This window comes from Poromitra crassiceps (assembly GCF_964638095.1).
Source record: "Poromitra crassiceps genome assembly, chromosome: 1".
In the NCBI taxonomy this organism is placed as follows: Eukaryota; Metazoa; Chordata; class Actinopteri; order Beryciformes; family Melamphaidae; genus Poromitra; species Poromitra crassiceps.
The window spans coordinates 47,691,338-47,706,915 of NC_139623.1; the positions used below are offsets into that span (position 1 = coordinate 47,691,338).

At 42.9% G+C, this 15,578-nt stretch overlaps 1 protein-coding gene across 1 annotated transcript in view; it reads right to left on the bottom strand.

Moving 5' to 3' along the window:
- myo7ab (myosin VIIAb) overlaps nt 1-15,578 on the bottom strand; it is a gene marked incomplete at its 3' end in the record, with an annotated part of 147,464 nt that overhangs the window by 95,147 nt on the left and 36,739 nt on the right. The window contains exons 15-20 of the mRNA XM_083636027.1: nt 13,555-13,692; nt 12,247-12,405; nt 8,634-8,726; nt 7,081-7,175; nt 6,812-6,896; nt 6,071-6,289 (exon numbers count right to left, since the gene is read on the bottom strand). Coding sequence (XP_083492153.1) covers nt 6,071-6,289; nt 6,812-6,896; nt 7,081-7,175; nt 8,634-8,726; nt 12,247-12,405; nt 13,555-13,692 — 789 coding nt within the window. The remainder of the gene's footprint in view (nt 1-6,070; nt 6,290-6,811; nt 6,897-7,080; nt 7,176-8,633; nt 8,727-12,246; nt 12,406-13,554; nt 13,693-15,578) is intronic.

Genomic DNA, 15,578 nt, shown 5'->3' on the forward strand with positions numbered 1-15,578 from the left:
GAAGCTGTTTGGTCTTGACAATGCCCATATGACCACTGTGGGCTAGGCTGACAGCTTTGTGGTGAAGGGAGGTTGGCAGTACAAGCCTTGTACCTCTGAGAATTACATTCTCTTCTGCGTTGACTGTCAGTTCGTTTCGCAGGCGGTAGAGTGCTTTCAGTGTCTGATAGTCAGCATCTTCTTTCTCGCCTGGTGCGTTTTTCCAGTGTCCTCCGCTTAGGAGATGCATCACTTTACATAGCGCTGAGTCTTTCTTAGTCTCGGTTTGGACTTCCTCAAGTGTCATTGCCTTTGGAACGGCATTGTCGATGACGAAATTCACATATTCTTCAGCCATGCGAGAAGATCTGTGGGGTGTGTCACCTTCGACAGGATGCCTTGACATGTAGTCAGCAGGGTTGTCCTTTCCAGCTTTGTACTTGATCGTATAGCTGTAGGGTTGCAGCCTGAGTCTCCAGCGTTCTAGTCGAGCTGGGGGCGTAGCTTTCGGATTGTTGAAAATCAGCTCAAGCGGCTTATGGTCAGTGATGACTGTGAAGTGTGAGCCATAAAGGTACAAATGAAAATGTTCACATCCCCAGAGGATTGCCAGAGCCTCTCTCTCCGTTTGTGAATAGCGCTGTTCGACTGGTGTGAGCGCTCGACTGGCATATGCGATTATACGGTCACTGTCATTATTGTTGAGGCTGCGCTGGCTGAGTATAGCGCCTAAACCAACCGGGCTGGCATCGACCAGTATTGTTGAGTGTTTGGCTGGGTCGAAGTAGGCCATTGTTGTGTTTCTCATCAGCTGCGCTTTCAGCTTTTCCATCGCTGACTCTTGTTGGGGTCCCCATGACCAGGTGGTATCCTTTTTAGTGAGTTCGCGTAAAGGCTGTGAAATCGTTGCGTAGTCAGGGATGAAACGTGAGCAGTATGTTGTCATCCCGAGCAGACTGCGAACTTCTGATGTGTTCTCAGGTGGAGGAAGGTTCTCGATGGCAGTGATCTTCTTGGGATCTGCAGAGATGCCTTTTGCTGAGAAGATGTAGCCAAAAAACTCAAGCTATGGTTTGCTGTACTCACACTTCCCAGCATTGAGTGTGATATTTTGTTCTCTCAGTCTCTGGAATACAGCTTTGAGACTGCTGTTGTGTTCTTCTTGTGTCTTTCCATAGACAATGATATCGTCACTCATGTTCCTAACATTAGGAATACCCTGTAGCAGCAGGTGTATGACATTTTGGAATACTTCAGCAGCAGAGTTGATACCAAAGTTGAGTCTGGTGTATCTCCAGAGGCCTGTGTGTGTGGTGAAGGTAGTGATGTACCTTGACTCTGGATGCAGTTCGAGTTGATGGTAGCCAGCATTTAGATCGAGTTTGGAGAACACCACAGCTCCATTCAGGTCATGAATGAGATCATCGATGGTTGGTGTGATGTGACGTTCTCGCTGTATCGCCGTGTTTGGTAGGCGCATATCGACACATATCCAAACCTTTTCTGGGCTCTTGGGTTTTGGAGTGACTACGATCGGAGACACCCACGGTGTTGGCCCACTGACTCGTTCAATGATGCCTTTCTCTTCTAGGTCATTTAGCTCTCCTTCCACCTTTTTCCGCATGTGGAAAGGAATCCTCCTGTGTGGTTGCACCACTGGCATCACCGAGTCATCAACATGCAGCTTCACTTGAAAGTTTTTAAGCTTCCCTATGCCTTGGAAAAGGTCGCTGTATTCATGGATGAGCTGGCTTGGGGATGTCTGGATTTCAGTGGACATGGCGTTCACAATGTGTAATAGTCCAAGGGCTGTTGCTGTCTTGCGACTCAGTAGTGAACCATGATTTCCCTGTATCACGTGGAATGTAGCTTCCTGTATTAGTTTCATCTCAGAGCAGATTGTTGCTTTGAATTCTCCTCTCACTGGAAGAGCAGCGGATGAGCCGTAGGGATAGATTTTTGCATTGGATGGTTGCAATTTACAGCTGGATTTTAGCTGATCATAAGTGATGTCATCAATGATGTTCACTGATGCCCCAGAGTCAATGATGACGTCAACTGTTGTGTCCATGATCTTTACTTTAGAGCGTTTAAGTTTTGCCTGGTCCTGTAGTGTGCATACAACATACAGATATTCATCATCATCCGAGCTGTTTGGAGTATCGGGTTTGTGAGATGTTTGCTCCTGCTCAGTTTGTCCCTGCACTTGATGCACTCTGTGTTTTGGGCGCAGCTGTTTATCCGCATTCATAGAAGTGAATTCTTTATTCTGTGATCTGCAGCACTTTTGAAAATGGTTAAATTTTCCACATCCTTTGCATTTTTTCCCTTTTGCTGGGCAGTTTGTTTGTCCGCCTTCATGTGGAAACTGCCCTCCACAGTTATTGCACGTTTTGTTTTCACGTTTCACATTTGGATATTTATTTGCTTGTCTTTGACTTTGGAAGGTTTTCTTCTGCACAGCACGTACTGAAAAATCTGATTGAGATGTAGCTGTCTCCATCCCTGTAGCTTGCTTGTCTGACAGCTCTTGGGCCCTAGCTGCATCCAAAAGCTTTTGAAGTGTCATGTCACAGTCTTTCAGCGCCGCCCTGCGGAGGCGTGCGGAACTGCAGCTCAAGATGATCTGTGACTTTATTTCTCTGTCAACATCTGCAAACCCACAGGTGGACGCTAGTTGTCTCAGCCGTGTGTGGTAGGCGTCTAAAGTTTCACTTTCGTTTTGCCTAGCTTGTCTGAAGACATATATCTCATATTCAGTATTGACTTTAGGGCAGAAATATGCACGCAGTCTCTCAACAGCCGTATCATAGTCTTTGGCGTCACCCGTGTTTGGCAGGGTGTCAAATACGTCATTCACATCGGGTCCCGCATAGTGTAGCAGCAATGCTCTTTTGCGAGTAGCATCCTTTATATCCAATGCCACAAGGAAGTTTGTGAAACGAGCTATCCACTTCTTCCACCTCGAGCCTATAGAGCTGGGTTCATTGTGCACATCGAACGATGGGAAATGTGGTAGACTGGCCATGGTGTGCGTTGCCCCTGTTCTATTCCGCTTTGTGCGTCTTCTTGTCATTAGCTGGGCGTGTAGCCAGCTTTAGCCTCCGTGCGTCTTGTTAGCTGGATGGCTAGCTTTAGCTTTTAGCTGTGTTTTGTAGCCGGTGGCTAGCTTTAGCTGTGTTTTTGCCAGCGTAGTTCGCTTACCGCATCTCCAAAACGAGATGCTCCGTCCGTTCTAGGTGCGGTTTCCTCGTCGCCAGTTATAGTGTCTCTCTGCTGTGATATTATGGCTGGTGCATAATGAATGGAGACGATAAACACGGAGATCTGTTAACGATGCTTTACTTGCGTACTGGTGTGGTACATGCTGGTGTACAACATTCCACTGAACGGTAGGGGGCGTACTTTTACAAGATAGTGGATATGTCACTACATTACACATGCCGATTGCTAAATAAAGTTTGTTAAATCCTACCAACTGGCCTCTCATGATTGAAGTATAATTTATAGCACTATGCTTGACGCTGCTTTATATTGCAAACATTACCATTAGGTTGTTATCTTAGGCTACAGTAGATGATCAAATTCGTTTGCAAGTAGCAGCAACATGCTAACGTACACTCACCATTTCGTCATCTCGTCCATTTCGTCATTAGCGTTAATCCACATCACAGCCACTTCTTGCCGTTTATGTCTGGCATGGTTTAATTTATCCAGTTATTCCGTTGACAGCCTGTGGTTGTAGATATTTACGTCCTATATTAGGCTACTCACTAACGTTAGCATTAGCCATACAGAGGGTAACGTTACCATGGTAACCATAGCAAACAATCCGCCTCGCGTCTTCCTTCCTAATGGCAAAATTCACCTTGTTTTTAACTTTTCCGCGGTATGAACACCATGCACCGATAAATAATGCTGTTTCTTCTTTAAATATGAACAAAAACGCACATTACGCTGTTTACTTCCGCGGTCAACTGGGGCAGCCTGAAAGTAGCCAATGAGTGACATCCTCCTAAGTGAAGGCCCACCTTGACGAGCGGCCTGACAGATTGCCATTTCCATTTGAGTTTTGTCAGTGATAGCCCACGAAGTGAACATCAGAACATGCAATACACGGGAGTCGCTGTTTTGCTGTTTTTCATTTGAATAGAGTACATTGCAAAGCATGTTCAGTCTTTGATAATGTAATGTCGAATGTCAAACATGTAATGTCAAATACAAATGTATTTTCATTTGAATTGTGACTTAAATAATGCTTGCAGGGATGGAAAATTAGGCTGGATTTTTTGGATTGCATTTACATTTCCACATTTAAATTACAAGTTTGATATAGTCCATTGAAAAGCAGTATGAATAAATTAAAATGAAATGTCAAATACCATTTAACACGTTCACTGCCATTGACGTATTAATACGTAAAAAATAATCCAACGGTTGACTGCCAATGACGTATTAATACGTCAAAAAAAAAAAAAAAAAAAATTTGACCGTGGGATGTGCATCTAACCCTTTTACATCTCTTATATAATTATTGGAGCCACCGAACGTTTACAACCCATTCCACCGAGCCACTAAGTGGCGACAGTGCCCTCCTGACTAGAGGAAGGCAAGCAAAAAGCAGCCATTCTCATGAAAATGGATGGGGGAAAACGCTTTCGTTTTCGTGCTGATTGCTGGCGATGCGGGATTGCAAATTTGCATAATAGATTACAGGTGGAACACACTTTGAAACATGCAGCATAAATATGACCAGAATCGCAAAAGCTTCTCTCAACCAAAACTCCAAGAAGCGAGCGAGTCCATCCAGACTTCCTCAAACAGCGGCCGCGCAGACAGGCACAGGACAGCAGCAAAGCAGTGAGACTGGTGACAAGCTTGTGACGGCCGCTGCAGCCAAGAAGAACGCCCACGGAGGGAGGAGTTGGAAGCAACTCTCCCTCTCGCTCTCTCCCTCTCTCTCTCTCTCTCTCTCTCTCTCTCACTCTCTCTCTCTCCCTCCCTCCCTCCCTCTCTCTCTCTCTCTCTCTCTCTCTCTCCCTCTCCCCCTCTCACTAGGATTAAACCTAGTGCGTCTCCGGGAGAGAGAGAGAGAGGGAGGGAGAGCGAGAGGGAGGGAGAGAGAGAGAGAGAGAGAGAGAGAGAGAGAGGGAGGGAGAGCGAGAGGGAGGGAGAGCGAGAGGGAGAGAGAGAGAGAGAGAGAGCGAGAGGGGGAGGGAGAGAGAGAGAGAGAGAGCCAAAAATGAATGGTTAAAGTGACTGTTCTATCGAATTTCACAAAAAGCCGTTTATCTCTGAATAATTTTTCTGACGCTGAAACCATGCTGTATTCAACTGCTAATGCTTACATAACTACTAACTCTACAAACTAACTCTTTTATACAGAGAAAGCACACATTATATTAGTTCTTTTGAGATATTGTGTGTTCACAAAATCTTAGCAGAAAAGAATCCTCGGGTCTTGAAAGATGAGCCAGAATCCTCAAAAAAACCCTCTGGCAGAAGCTAACTACAGTAAAAAAAAAAAAACGTCTGGCAGTGAATGTGTTAAATTATCATTTGACATTTTCTACAAAAATGCATTTTAATTTGAATTGTGACTTAAATAATGCTTGCAGAGATGGAAAATTAGGCTGCATTTTTCGGATTGCATTTTCATTACCAAATTTAAATTACCATTTTAATATAGTCCATTGTAGAGCGGGCTATGGACTTTGAAAATTAAATGTCAAACAGCTTGTCATTTTAATTCTTATATAGTCATAGAAAGCCCTTACAAGTATATGAAAATGAAAATGAAAATTGGATTATTCCATTTTAATTTTAATTTTTACTGAAATAACACACACATGTGTTGGAAATGATAATGTTATTGAGGAATTACATTACCATTTTCAAGTTTAAATTATCATTTGAATTGAGTCAGCTATGGGCTTCCATATCTATGTATTATAACTGTAATCTTGATATCAAGGTCTGTTGTTTTTAATATTTTTTCTACGTTTTGTATTGTATTGTAATGTGTTATGTTCTCCTATGGACCTTCCTAAGTGTCTGGAATAAAGTTGAATTGAATATAATGAGTGTTTACCTCTGCCCTGAGCCTGTGGCAGAGGCGTCTGGCGATCATGCCCCTGGTGTAGGCCTGGATGGTCAGAACCGCACGGAGGCGCTGCCAAAACGTCCGGCGGATGAGGAAGCCACGGCACCGGGCCTGGATGAGACACACACAGCGCCGGGCCAGCTGGTAGCTCTTGTTGAGCTTCCTTGACCTATAGACGGCCTGGAGGCGCAAGAAGCCAGTCTGCATCTAAAGGAGGACAAAAGAGTATTTTACCGTACTTTACAAATACCAGTTCCATCGGCCAGTATCCTAATCTACAGAGTCATGGGTTCCCACACCTTCTTCAACATCAAATTTGAGGCCTTTTTAAGGATTTTCTAGGCCCAATTCCCTCAAATTCAAGGACCCAACACGCATAGTTTGAAAAACAGATCAAGGTTTATTACTGTTATAACACTGAGAATTCTTATAATAAGAAATAGCAGGCTTTACAGAAGCTCACAGACAACCATTAACAAGAGAGAGGCTTAACTGTGTGAACACTTCTCAACTGTGCTGTTACACGTTAAGTAAAAAAAAAGGATCAAAATAACTTACATTTCTATTATTGCACCAAATCTATAAATTCAAGCACTTTCAATGACCCATGTCTATATGTCTATTTTCAAAAACTTTCAAGGCCTTGCATTTCTCCCTCAAATTCACAAACTTTCATGGATTTCAAGGACCCATGGGAATCCTGGTCAGTGTCTGAGGGGAGAGACTCACAATTTGGTAATTCTTCCGGCATCGATAACCCCTCCAGACCTTCTGGATGAGCGTCACAGCCCTCCTCAATCGAAGGAAGTTTGTCCTAAGCAGAACGATGAAGCGAGAGGAAAAGAAGAATGTTTCTCAGAAGAGACCTATAACAATCTCAATCAGGCCTTCAGAGTGCAACATGACGTGGACCATGGAGGTGCATTAATCTTATACAGGAGTAGACAGTAGAGTGGAAGTCCCCTCAAATCCAAACCTATCCTCGGTACTTCTCTCACCTCTCCTTGAGTCCCCGAACAGCCTTCTGGATGAGGATGACCTTGTCAGTGATGGCCTTGTCCCTCTCAACCTCCAGCTGCATGTCATGGTGGTCCTGACATGAAACAGGCAGTGATATAGTGATACATACAGCATAAAGGTGACTAAACTATGATCTCCAGTCGCTGATCATCATAAGCCAAGGCAACCAAAAATGAACCAAAAATTCAATTATATCTTCAGGAAATCAATGCTCATGTAACTTACATCAGCTGAAGGCTACTTAGCATGATATATACTATGAATTGATGTCATAAGAATATATTTCAGTAGGGATGCACAATGACATTGCCCCGATATTACATTTCTGCCAATATGACAGGCCGATATCATCCAAGCCTGTTCCAGTAGGATGAATCTTTGAGTTATGTTTGAAAGAAAATGTTACATAAAAAAATAAAAGAAATTGCATGTTGTACATTACCTAAGTTGAAGTAGTGTTCTTATTTTGCCCAGTGAATGTGTACATTTTGAAAAGCATTGTATTTATGTCTGCATCTGCCAGGCGGCCATCATGATAAGAGTAGGCATAATAATGTGAATAATGTGTTCATTCCACTACAGGAGAGACTAGATGTTCTCTGGAGAAGAATGTAAGCATACAGTATATCAGCAATTGGCAAAAGAGTCCAATATCGTACATCCCTCCTATATGTCAGCTTACATTTTTTAATAAATTCGAGTCTGATATCAGACTGAATTGCCAACTCGTTACACTCCATTTCATCTTCTAGTCTGAGATTGCCTCCTGTTTAAGCAATTTCTACTTGAGGGGAATCCCCCAGGGGAATTCCATTTCAACTACAAATCACTAGAGACCAACAGATTCCCTGCATCTAACATCAGTTAATCCATTTGGGAGAAAGAAAAGAAGAAAAAAAAGAAAAGAAAAAGAAAAAAAAAATCTGTCCTTTGAATATGCCTTCAAAGCAGACTGCCGTTCAGATTTCAAAGTGGTAGTTTCAATCGATTTAAAACAGCTTCGATAGCAGCTCTCTCATCTATGGCAGCCGCCATTGCTGTCAGCACACTTGACAACTGCTTGACAATGGCATTAGCTCCGCCCGTTATGCTGTTTATTGAGGCCGATTGGCTAATCGTTAGTCCCCCTCATTGGCTCGGCCTGAGTGTCAACGAGAGAGAAAGCATTTGCTTTTGACGATGCCAGACCAAGTGCAGCCAAACTCAATTCCGTGGAGAGTGGGCAGATTTGAAGGTCTGGACCAGAAAAGTAAACTCTATTCTGTATTCAAAAAGGTAGGCTGCAGTCAGAGGACCTAAACTGGGTCTAGTCTGGGAGTAATGTTAATGTCTGTAATACAAACACAGGCTTACTTTTCAGATGTTTCCCCTTTATTTGATAGATACAGATAAAGAGACAAAGGATTGGAATAGAGTGGGGAATGACATGCGACAAAAGTCCTAAGCTGCATTCAAACCCAGGAGGTTGCAATGATTCACCTGAGCCACCAGGACGTCCTCTATAAGCTAAGGTTTAAATGAGAAAAACAACCTTCAGGAAAATCTTGGTCTTGCCAATCTGCCAGTCATCATGTTTCCCCAGCATGGCCAAGACTATCTGCTGGCAGGTCCCCCGTAGGTCCTCCTAGAAGGATAAAGACCTATGTAGGAGTGACTGTTCCACCATTAAGCATGCATGTCTAAAACAGTGGTTCTCAACGTGGGGTCCAGGGACTACCAGGGGTCCTTGAGGGGATTCCAGGGGGTCTCCAGCACATTAATGAATTGTTAAATTTCACCATTATTTTATTTACAATAAGTTAACACATTAGGCTGTGTGTCCATAGCTTCTTTTACTGACAGTTAAACCCTGGAAGTGCGCTGGGGAGTGCTGATCCCAGCGCACAATATGCAATCAAGCAGATTGAAAATAACGTTAGGAAGCTAGCTTGATAGCTAACAGCTAACAAGCTAGCAACACACGTTCTGTGATAAAAGCACAACACTCACCTAAGTGTCTAGCCCAGGGGTCAGCAACCTGTGGCACGGGTGCCACCTTTGGCACACGAAGGGTTAACCAGTGGCACGGCAGCACGCAGTAGCAATAGGTGCACAATCAAATAGAGAGCCGCAGGGATGACATATTTTTGTAGTCAGAACGCGGAAGTCCCGGACTTCCTGGTTCTTCACTGTTTCTGTCTATGGGATTTTTGAATGGGTTTTTGCCGCGATGCTTCAAATACGGTCTCTGGGCAACGCAAGATTAATCAAACGCGTACCAGAGTTCAGTCGGATAATCTTCACACATGAGGACCACTTTCATGAGTTTTGTAGCGTAAATGCGAGCCCTAGAAGTAAAAAGCTCGAGCTAAGCTAATCCAGAACTACACACTGTCGCATAGGCTTCCACGTCACGTCAGCACTCAACCTGGACTGTTGTTGATGTGTGCACTGATTACCCCGGGCTGAACGGGGCTGAACCAGGTGAGGGAAAGAGAATTTCCGTGTTCGTCCTTTGAAGTGGTGACGTTATTGACGTATATATCCCCATCAACTCAACAGTGTAGTCTCATTTAGCCGTTTGCTAGATAGCCGCCCTTTTAACGGCACGTAAAAGCTTTAAAACTCATAAAAGTGGTCCTCGTGTGTGAAGATGATATTACTAAACACTGGTTCGCGTTTGATTAAGCCAGCGTTGCCCAGAGAGATTATTAGAAGCATCGCGCCAAAAACCCATTCAAAACTCCCATAGGCGAAAACAGTGAAGAACTCCGGACTTGTTCCTGCGGCTCTCTATTACCTACTTCACAGCCATTTGCAGTTGCGCAACCTGTTATTTAGAATATTTAGTGACCCACTCTCTGCCTCTGATTGGTTGCCTTCCATGGCAGCAGAAAGCAAATGAAAAATGCCAGCGTGGAAGACAGAGAAGGACCATGCTGTATATCTTGTATAATGATTTCATTCCAACGTCCTGATTTTGGATGAAACAACATTACAGATTTAGATTTTGATGTTCAAGTCATTAATCTGGGTGGCACACTGACTGACAAGCAAATTTGAAAATAGCACTTAGTATCAAAAAGGTTGCCGACCCCTAGCCAATCTGCTCCCACAATTGCGCCTTTCTGTCTCTGTTGTGATAGTTTCTCCATATGATTAGTTGCCAGAAAAGGAGCACCCGACACCAGCGTCTTTCTGAAAAAAAATTATATTTTCAGCTGGAAACGCTGGGAGCTGGTGCACAAAACAGTCGGAGCGCTCTGAAAATAGACGCTGGTTGCAGCGCACTTTCTCTAGACGTCTGTATGCGCCTGCATACGCTCTCTCCTCATTGGAAACAACTGAAAAAAGACGCTGGAGCTTAGGAAAAGAAGCTAGATGGACACACGGCCTTAGAGAATGTAGAGGAATGACTGACCATTCTGATCATAGTACCTCTCTACCTACACAGACAGTCATGGGGTTCTGGACAAAACCATATCTAACAGTATTCTCAGATTTGGGTCCGAGAGACAAAATCTCACATGGGGGTCCGTGGCGCAAATGTGGACTAAACTACAGTTGGGGTCCTTGATGTGTAAAGGTTGAGAGTCACTGGTCTGAAAGACCTTATAGTGTACTTGCATATTAGTGACTGATATAGAGTACCTTTAAATTTGACCATTTCAAGCATTCAGTGTTTCTACCAGAACTTAGCCTCTGAAATGGCTTTTATACTCCAAAATCCAAAATCATACTGATGTTTAAAAATACTATATGTATAATAATATATGATATAATATAATATAATATAATATAATTATATATATACATATATACATGTATGTATGTATATATACATGTATGTATATATATATATATATATATATATATATATATATATATATATATATATATATATATATATATATATAAAACGGCTCTCTCAAATCAAGCAATCTGATTGGTTCACAGCCATTGTATAATTCCAATAACCGAGTTCAATAACCCATGGCCATGGGTTATTGGTTGCCATGGCAACTCTCTTACTAAAAGGCAGCGCTGCGCTCGAGCCAAACAGCTTTCTCCTGATCTGCTGTATGGAGGGTCACTAGTCCTTACAATGAGTCATTATGGACGCATGATGGCGCAACTCTCTTACCAAAAGTACCTCAAAAACAAAATGGCGGAGACAGCTTTCAGATCCTTGTGAATCGATCTTCGCTTATAACTTTACTAATACTTCGCAGAAAATGATGTTTTGTACAAGAATAGACGCGGGCTAATGTCTTAACCCCTCTCTCGCGCGCCCTCACTCTTAACCCCGCATTTCTAAATAAGACGTAACGTTACTTGGTGTCGGCATATGGCTCTGGTGTGGGGCTTTGCAAAAGCTCTCAGCAAGCGCCAGGATTGGCCAATGTCGACTTCAGTCTCCAGAACGATCCAATCAAATCACCCGCACGTCTATCTTCTTGCTAGAGGTCCCGCCTTACAGTAGTGTTTCAACTGACTCTATCAGAATAAAATGCCAGTCGGACTTATAGTATTATTATTATTATATTATTATACTTGGAAACCGTTTTATAAAAGCAATATAGCACTCGAGCTGCGTGGTGTTGTGGAATATATCCCGCTGATAAGCTGTTATCCCACGAGGCCGCAGGCCGAGTGGGATAACAGCTTATCAGCGGGATATATTCACCACAACACACTTGCTCTCGTGATATATTGCTTAAATATATTATCTTAATTTATTTCTGTATTGCTGTTTGTCTTGGCTGTTTTTGTTTTTTGTTCTTTGGTGTATGTTTTTGTTTTATCGTGCATTATCTTTCTTTAAATATGTCGTTATTGAATGTATGTAGCATTATGTCTTGATAGACATCACTGATTATTGTTTCATGATGCTATATCTTCAATAAAAAAAAATTGATCACAAAAAAATAAATATATATACACACACACACACACACACACACACTTACACACACATACACATACACACACACACACACACACACACACACACACACACACTGCCGCCTCCTGGTGCACGAGATGCCTAGTATTTTAAAGACACTGAATGATGAACCTCAGGTAATGATCTTGGAGTATTCAAATAGAAACAATGTATTGGTAAACAGAAAGAGAATTGAAAGGAGAGTGGTTGTGCTGCTGACCTGTATGTGGGCTGGTTTAACGGCAGGCATAAGGACCCGGTAGCGGTCAACAAACTCGGCAAAGGTGTGCCGGATGGGATAACCAGCCCGCCTGATCCGGATGGTCTCCATCATGCCGGAATAGCGTAGCTGACGAATACACAGCTCCCTGTCAAATAACTAAACAAATAACAGAGGGACAGACATACAACAGGAAATGCAGGAGTGTAAGTATCACAGTATCCTACTCAGGTAGACATATCCTACTGTTGCTTTGCTGAGAATTTTGTAGAAGTAGAAAGAAAATACTTGTTACTGTTATATATAGAAATGATACATTTATGGCATTACTTAACCTGTGATGTAAAAAAGAAAAGTCCCATTGCCATTATTCAATTGAGCTGCCTTTTTTGCCATTTCTTTTGCTATAAGCTATCCACCTTGCTCACATTAGCAAGGCTATAAAGTAGCGAAACAACAACCATGCTAACACAAGTAACACTGTAGCAGGATGAGTGGCTTTTTAGATAATGTTACCTAACTAGTACATTCAAATCTCAAAATAGTTGAAGAAGATATGCTTATTTGAATGTCCCCACTCCTAAAAGCAACATTCAGAGAAAATCGTCCTGAAAGTTGGTGAACAAGCTTTAGTTCGCAAAAAAATTAATCTAGTGATCCTAAAACTGTTGTTTGTTATATCGAGTGTGTTCTCCAACATCTAAACTTGCATAATATGAAAAAAAGTCAGCTTATTTTCAAAAAACAACCTTTTATCTTCATTTGCGATTTCATGGTTGCCTTGTTGTTACCCCTTTCACCAGCCCGTGTATTATTTTGTAGGAAGGATCTCCAACAGACACACACACACACACACACACACACACACACACACACTGTACACACAGTACACACTAACACACACACACACACACACACACACACACTGTACAAACTACACACAGTACACACTAACACACACACACACACACACACACACTGTACACACTACACACAGTACACACTAACACACAGTACACACTAACACACACACACACACACACACACACACACAATGTACACACAGTACACACTAACACACACACACACACACACACACACACACACACACACACACACACACACACACCCACACAGTACACACTACACACACACACACTGTACACACAGTACACACACTAACACACACACACACACACACACACACACACACACACACACACACAGACACACACACACACACACACAACCACACACACACACACACACTGTACACACTACACAGTACACACTAACACACACACTCACCATAGGTTTTTTGAGCTTGTTGGGTTTGATACAGCGAACGAAGAATGGCTGACACACACTGAGCGTCCTCATCAGCATCTCCAGGGAACGTTTGAACTGGCTGCTGAGAGTCGGAGAGCGCTTTCTGGTCTCAACACTCTACAGTACGCACGCACGCACGCGCACACACACACACACACATACACACACACACACACACACACACAGCATGAAACCTTGACAATCCAAATGAACAAGCTTTACACAGGCCATTGTAATTTTATTCCGTGTAGATTACTACCTTAATCTACTACCTTAACTCATTGAGTGCCAAGGACGAGTATGTTCGTCAATTGGTTTAGTAACGTAGAGTGCCAAGGACGAGTATGTTCGTCAATTGCGTTTTTTGACGGTGGGACGTGGATCAAAGCCAGATCCATCTCCTGTGAAAGTATGGTGGCTGTTGAATGTGTAAAAGCTATTTTAGCGACCCATTAGGTGGCGACAGTGCTCTCCAGATTAGAGAAAGGCGAGGAAAAAAGAGAGAAGAAGTAATGGGGAAACGGAAATCGCATCGATATGCATGAAGCATAACGTTAGCTGTGCCTGTGAACAGCAGTCATCTGCTGCCACAATTGAGCCCCTCCGTGTCCGCTGCGATAGCCCCTCCATATGATTTAGTTGCCGACACCAGCGTATTTCTGAAAAGTTACATTATTCTCAGCTGGGAGCCGGCGACAGGCTTTGAAAAAGCGGGGTGCAGCACACTTTTCAGTGCAGAGCAAACGCAGAGCAAACGCAGAGCAAACGCACTCGCAGCAGAGCCCCAGCGACACTCCCACGGAGGAGGAGGAGGGGGGTGGGGCACGCAGGGCACTACAGCATACAACCATTGACAGTAAACACAGACCCAGGCAGCAGCAGGCTCGATGCACAGAGACAGGCAAACAAGCTAGAATAGGCTATCTGATGCCCACCAGCAGTAAATCAAGACCAGCAAGAAGGTGTAGAGTCTGCGCACGCAGGGGCCAGCGCTGCTCGTTGCAGCTAAAATATATTATTTGGCCAAACAAAATTCCTTTGTTTTCACTCTTTTATTGAAGGAAATTATTTTTGAGGTGTCATTACATCAGAAAATATTAGCTTCAGAGTCAATGATGTGCTTGAAATGCTTCCTTTCACAAAAGGCTGAATATCTCTGATTCTAAATTGAAACGTGTCTTTTTGCTCAAAACAACCTATCTTCTCAGGCTCATAACTAAAGAACGGAAAATGGTATCAATAAACTTTTTTTTGCAGATGATAGAAGAGAGTCTCATCATTCTTTGTGCGTGTTTGGTGTTTACATAGTAATATCACACAATATTCTGTGGGCCTCGAGAAATCACTGAAAACGCTCTGAAACTCTGGCACTGGGGGCGTCCGTTCTCCAAAAGTGGCTGGCACTCAATGAGCAACCCGATCTCCAAAAAAAACGTAAAATAGGCACGTTTGTGGACAAACGTTGCTATTTTACGATGTCGGCTAAGAAATTGTAAAATGGGAACGTACGCGTCTACAGCGGTGGGCGGGGTTTGGGCGTGTTTTATGGATATTTTCTGTTTCTAACTCCTCCCCCTACTCTAATCCTCACCCTAACCACTCGGAACGTTAATATTTTACGTTTTTCGAGCCGAAATTGTAAAATAGCAACGTTGGTCCACATCGTTGGTATTATACGTTTTTCTAAGAGACTGTGTTGCAATGAGTTAATCTTACTTACTACCTTAATTACTACTTTAAGATTACTACCTTAGTCTACAGGAGCCGAGAGAGCTCAACCCACTATTATTACTATTATGATTGTGTTGTGTGTATTTGCAGTGCGTTTGTGTATATGGTTGTGTGTATATTCAGCACTTGTGTTGTCAAATTGATGAATATGTTTTCTTAATTTGCTTGTGTTTTCTTAAACTGCAGTGTGTTGACCTCTATTGGGCCACCGTAGTAAATATTTAAAATAGATGACCTATCTATAAAATTGAGTATGTGGCCGATATTTATGT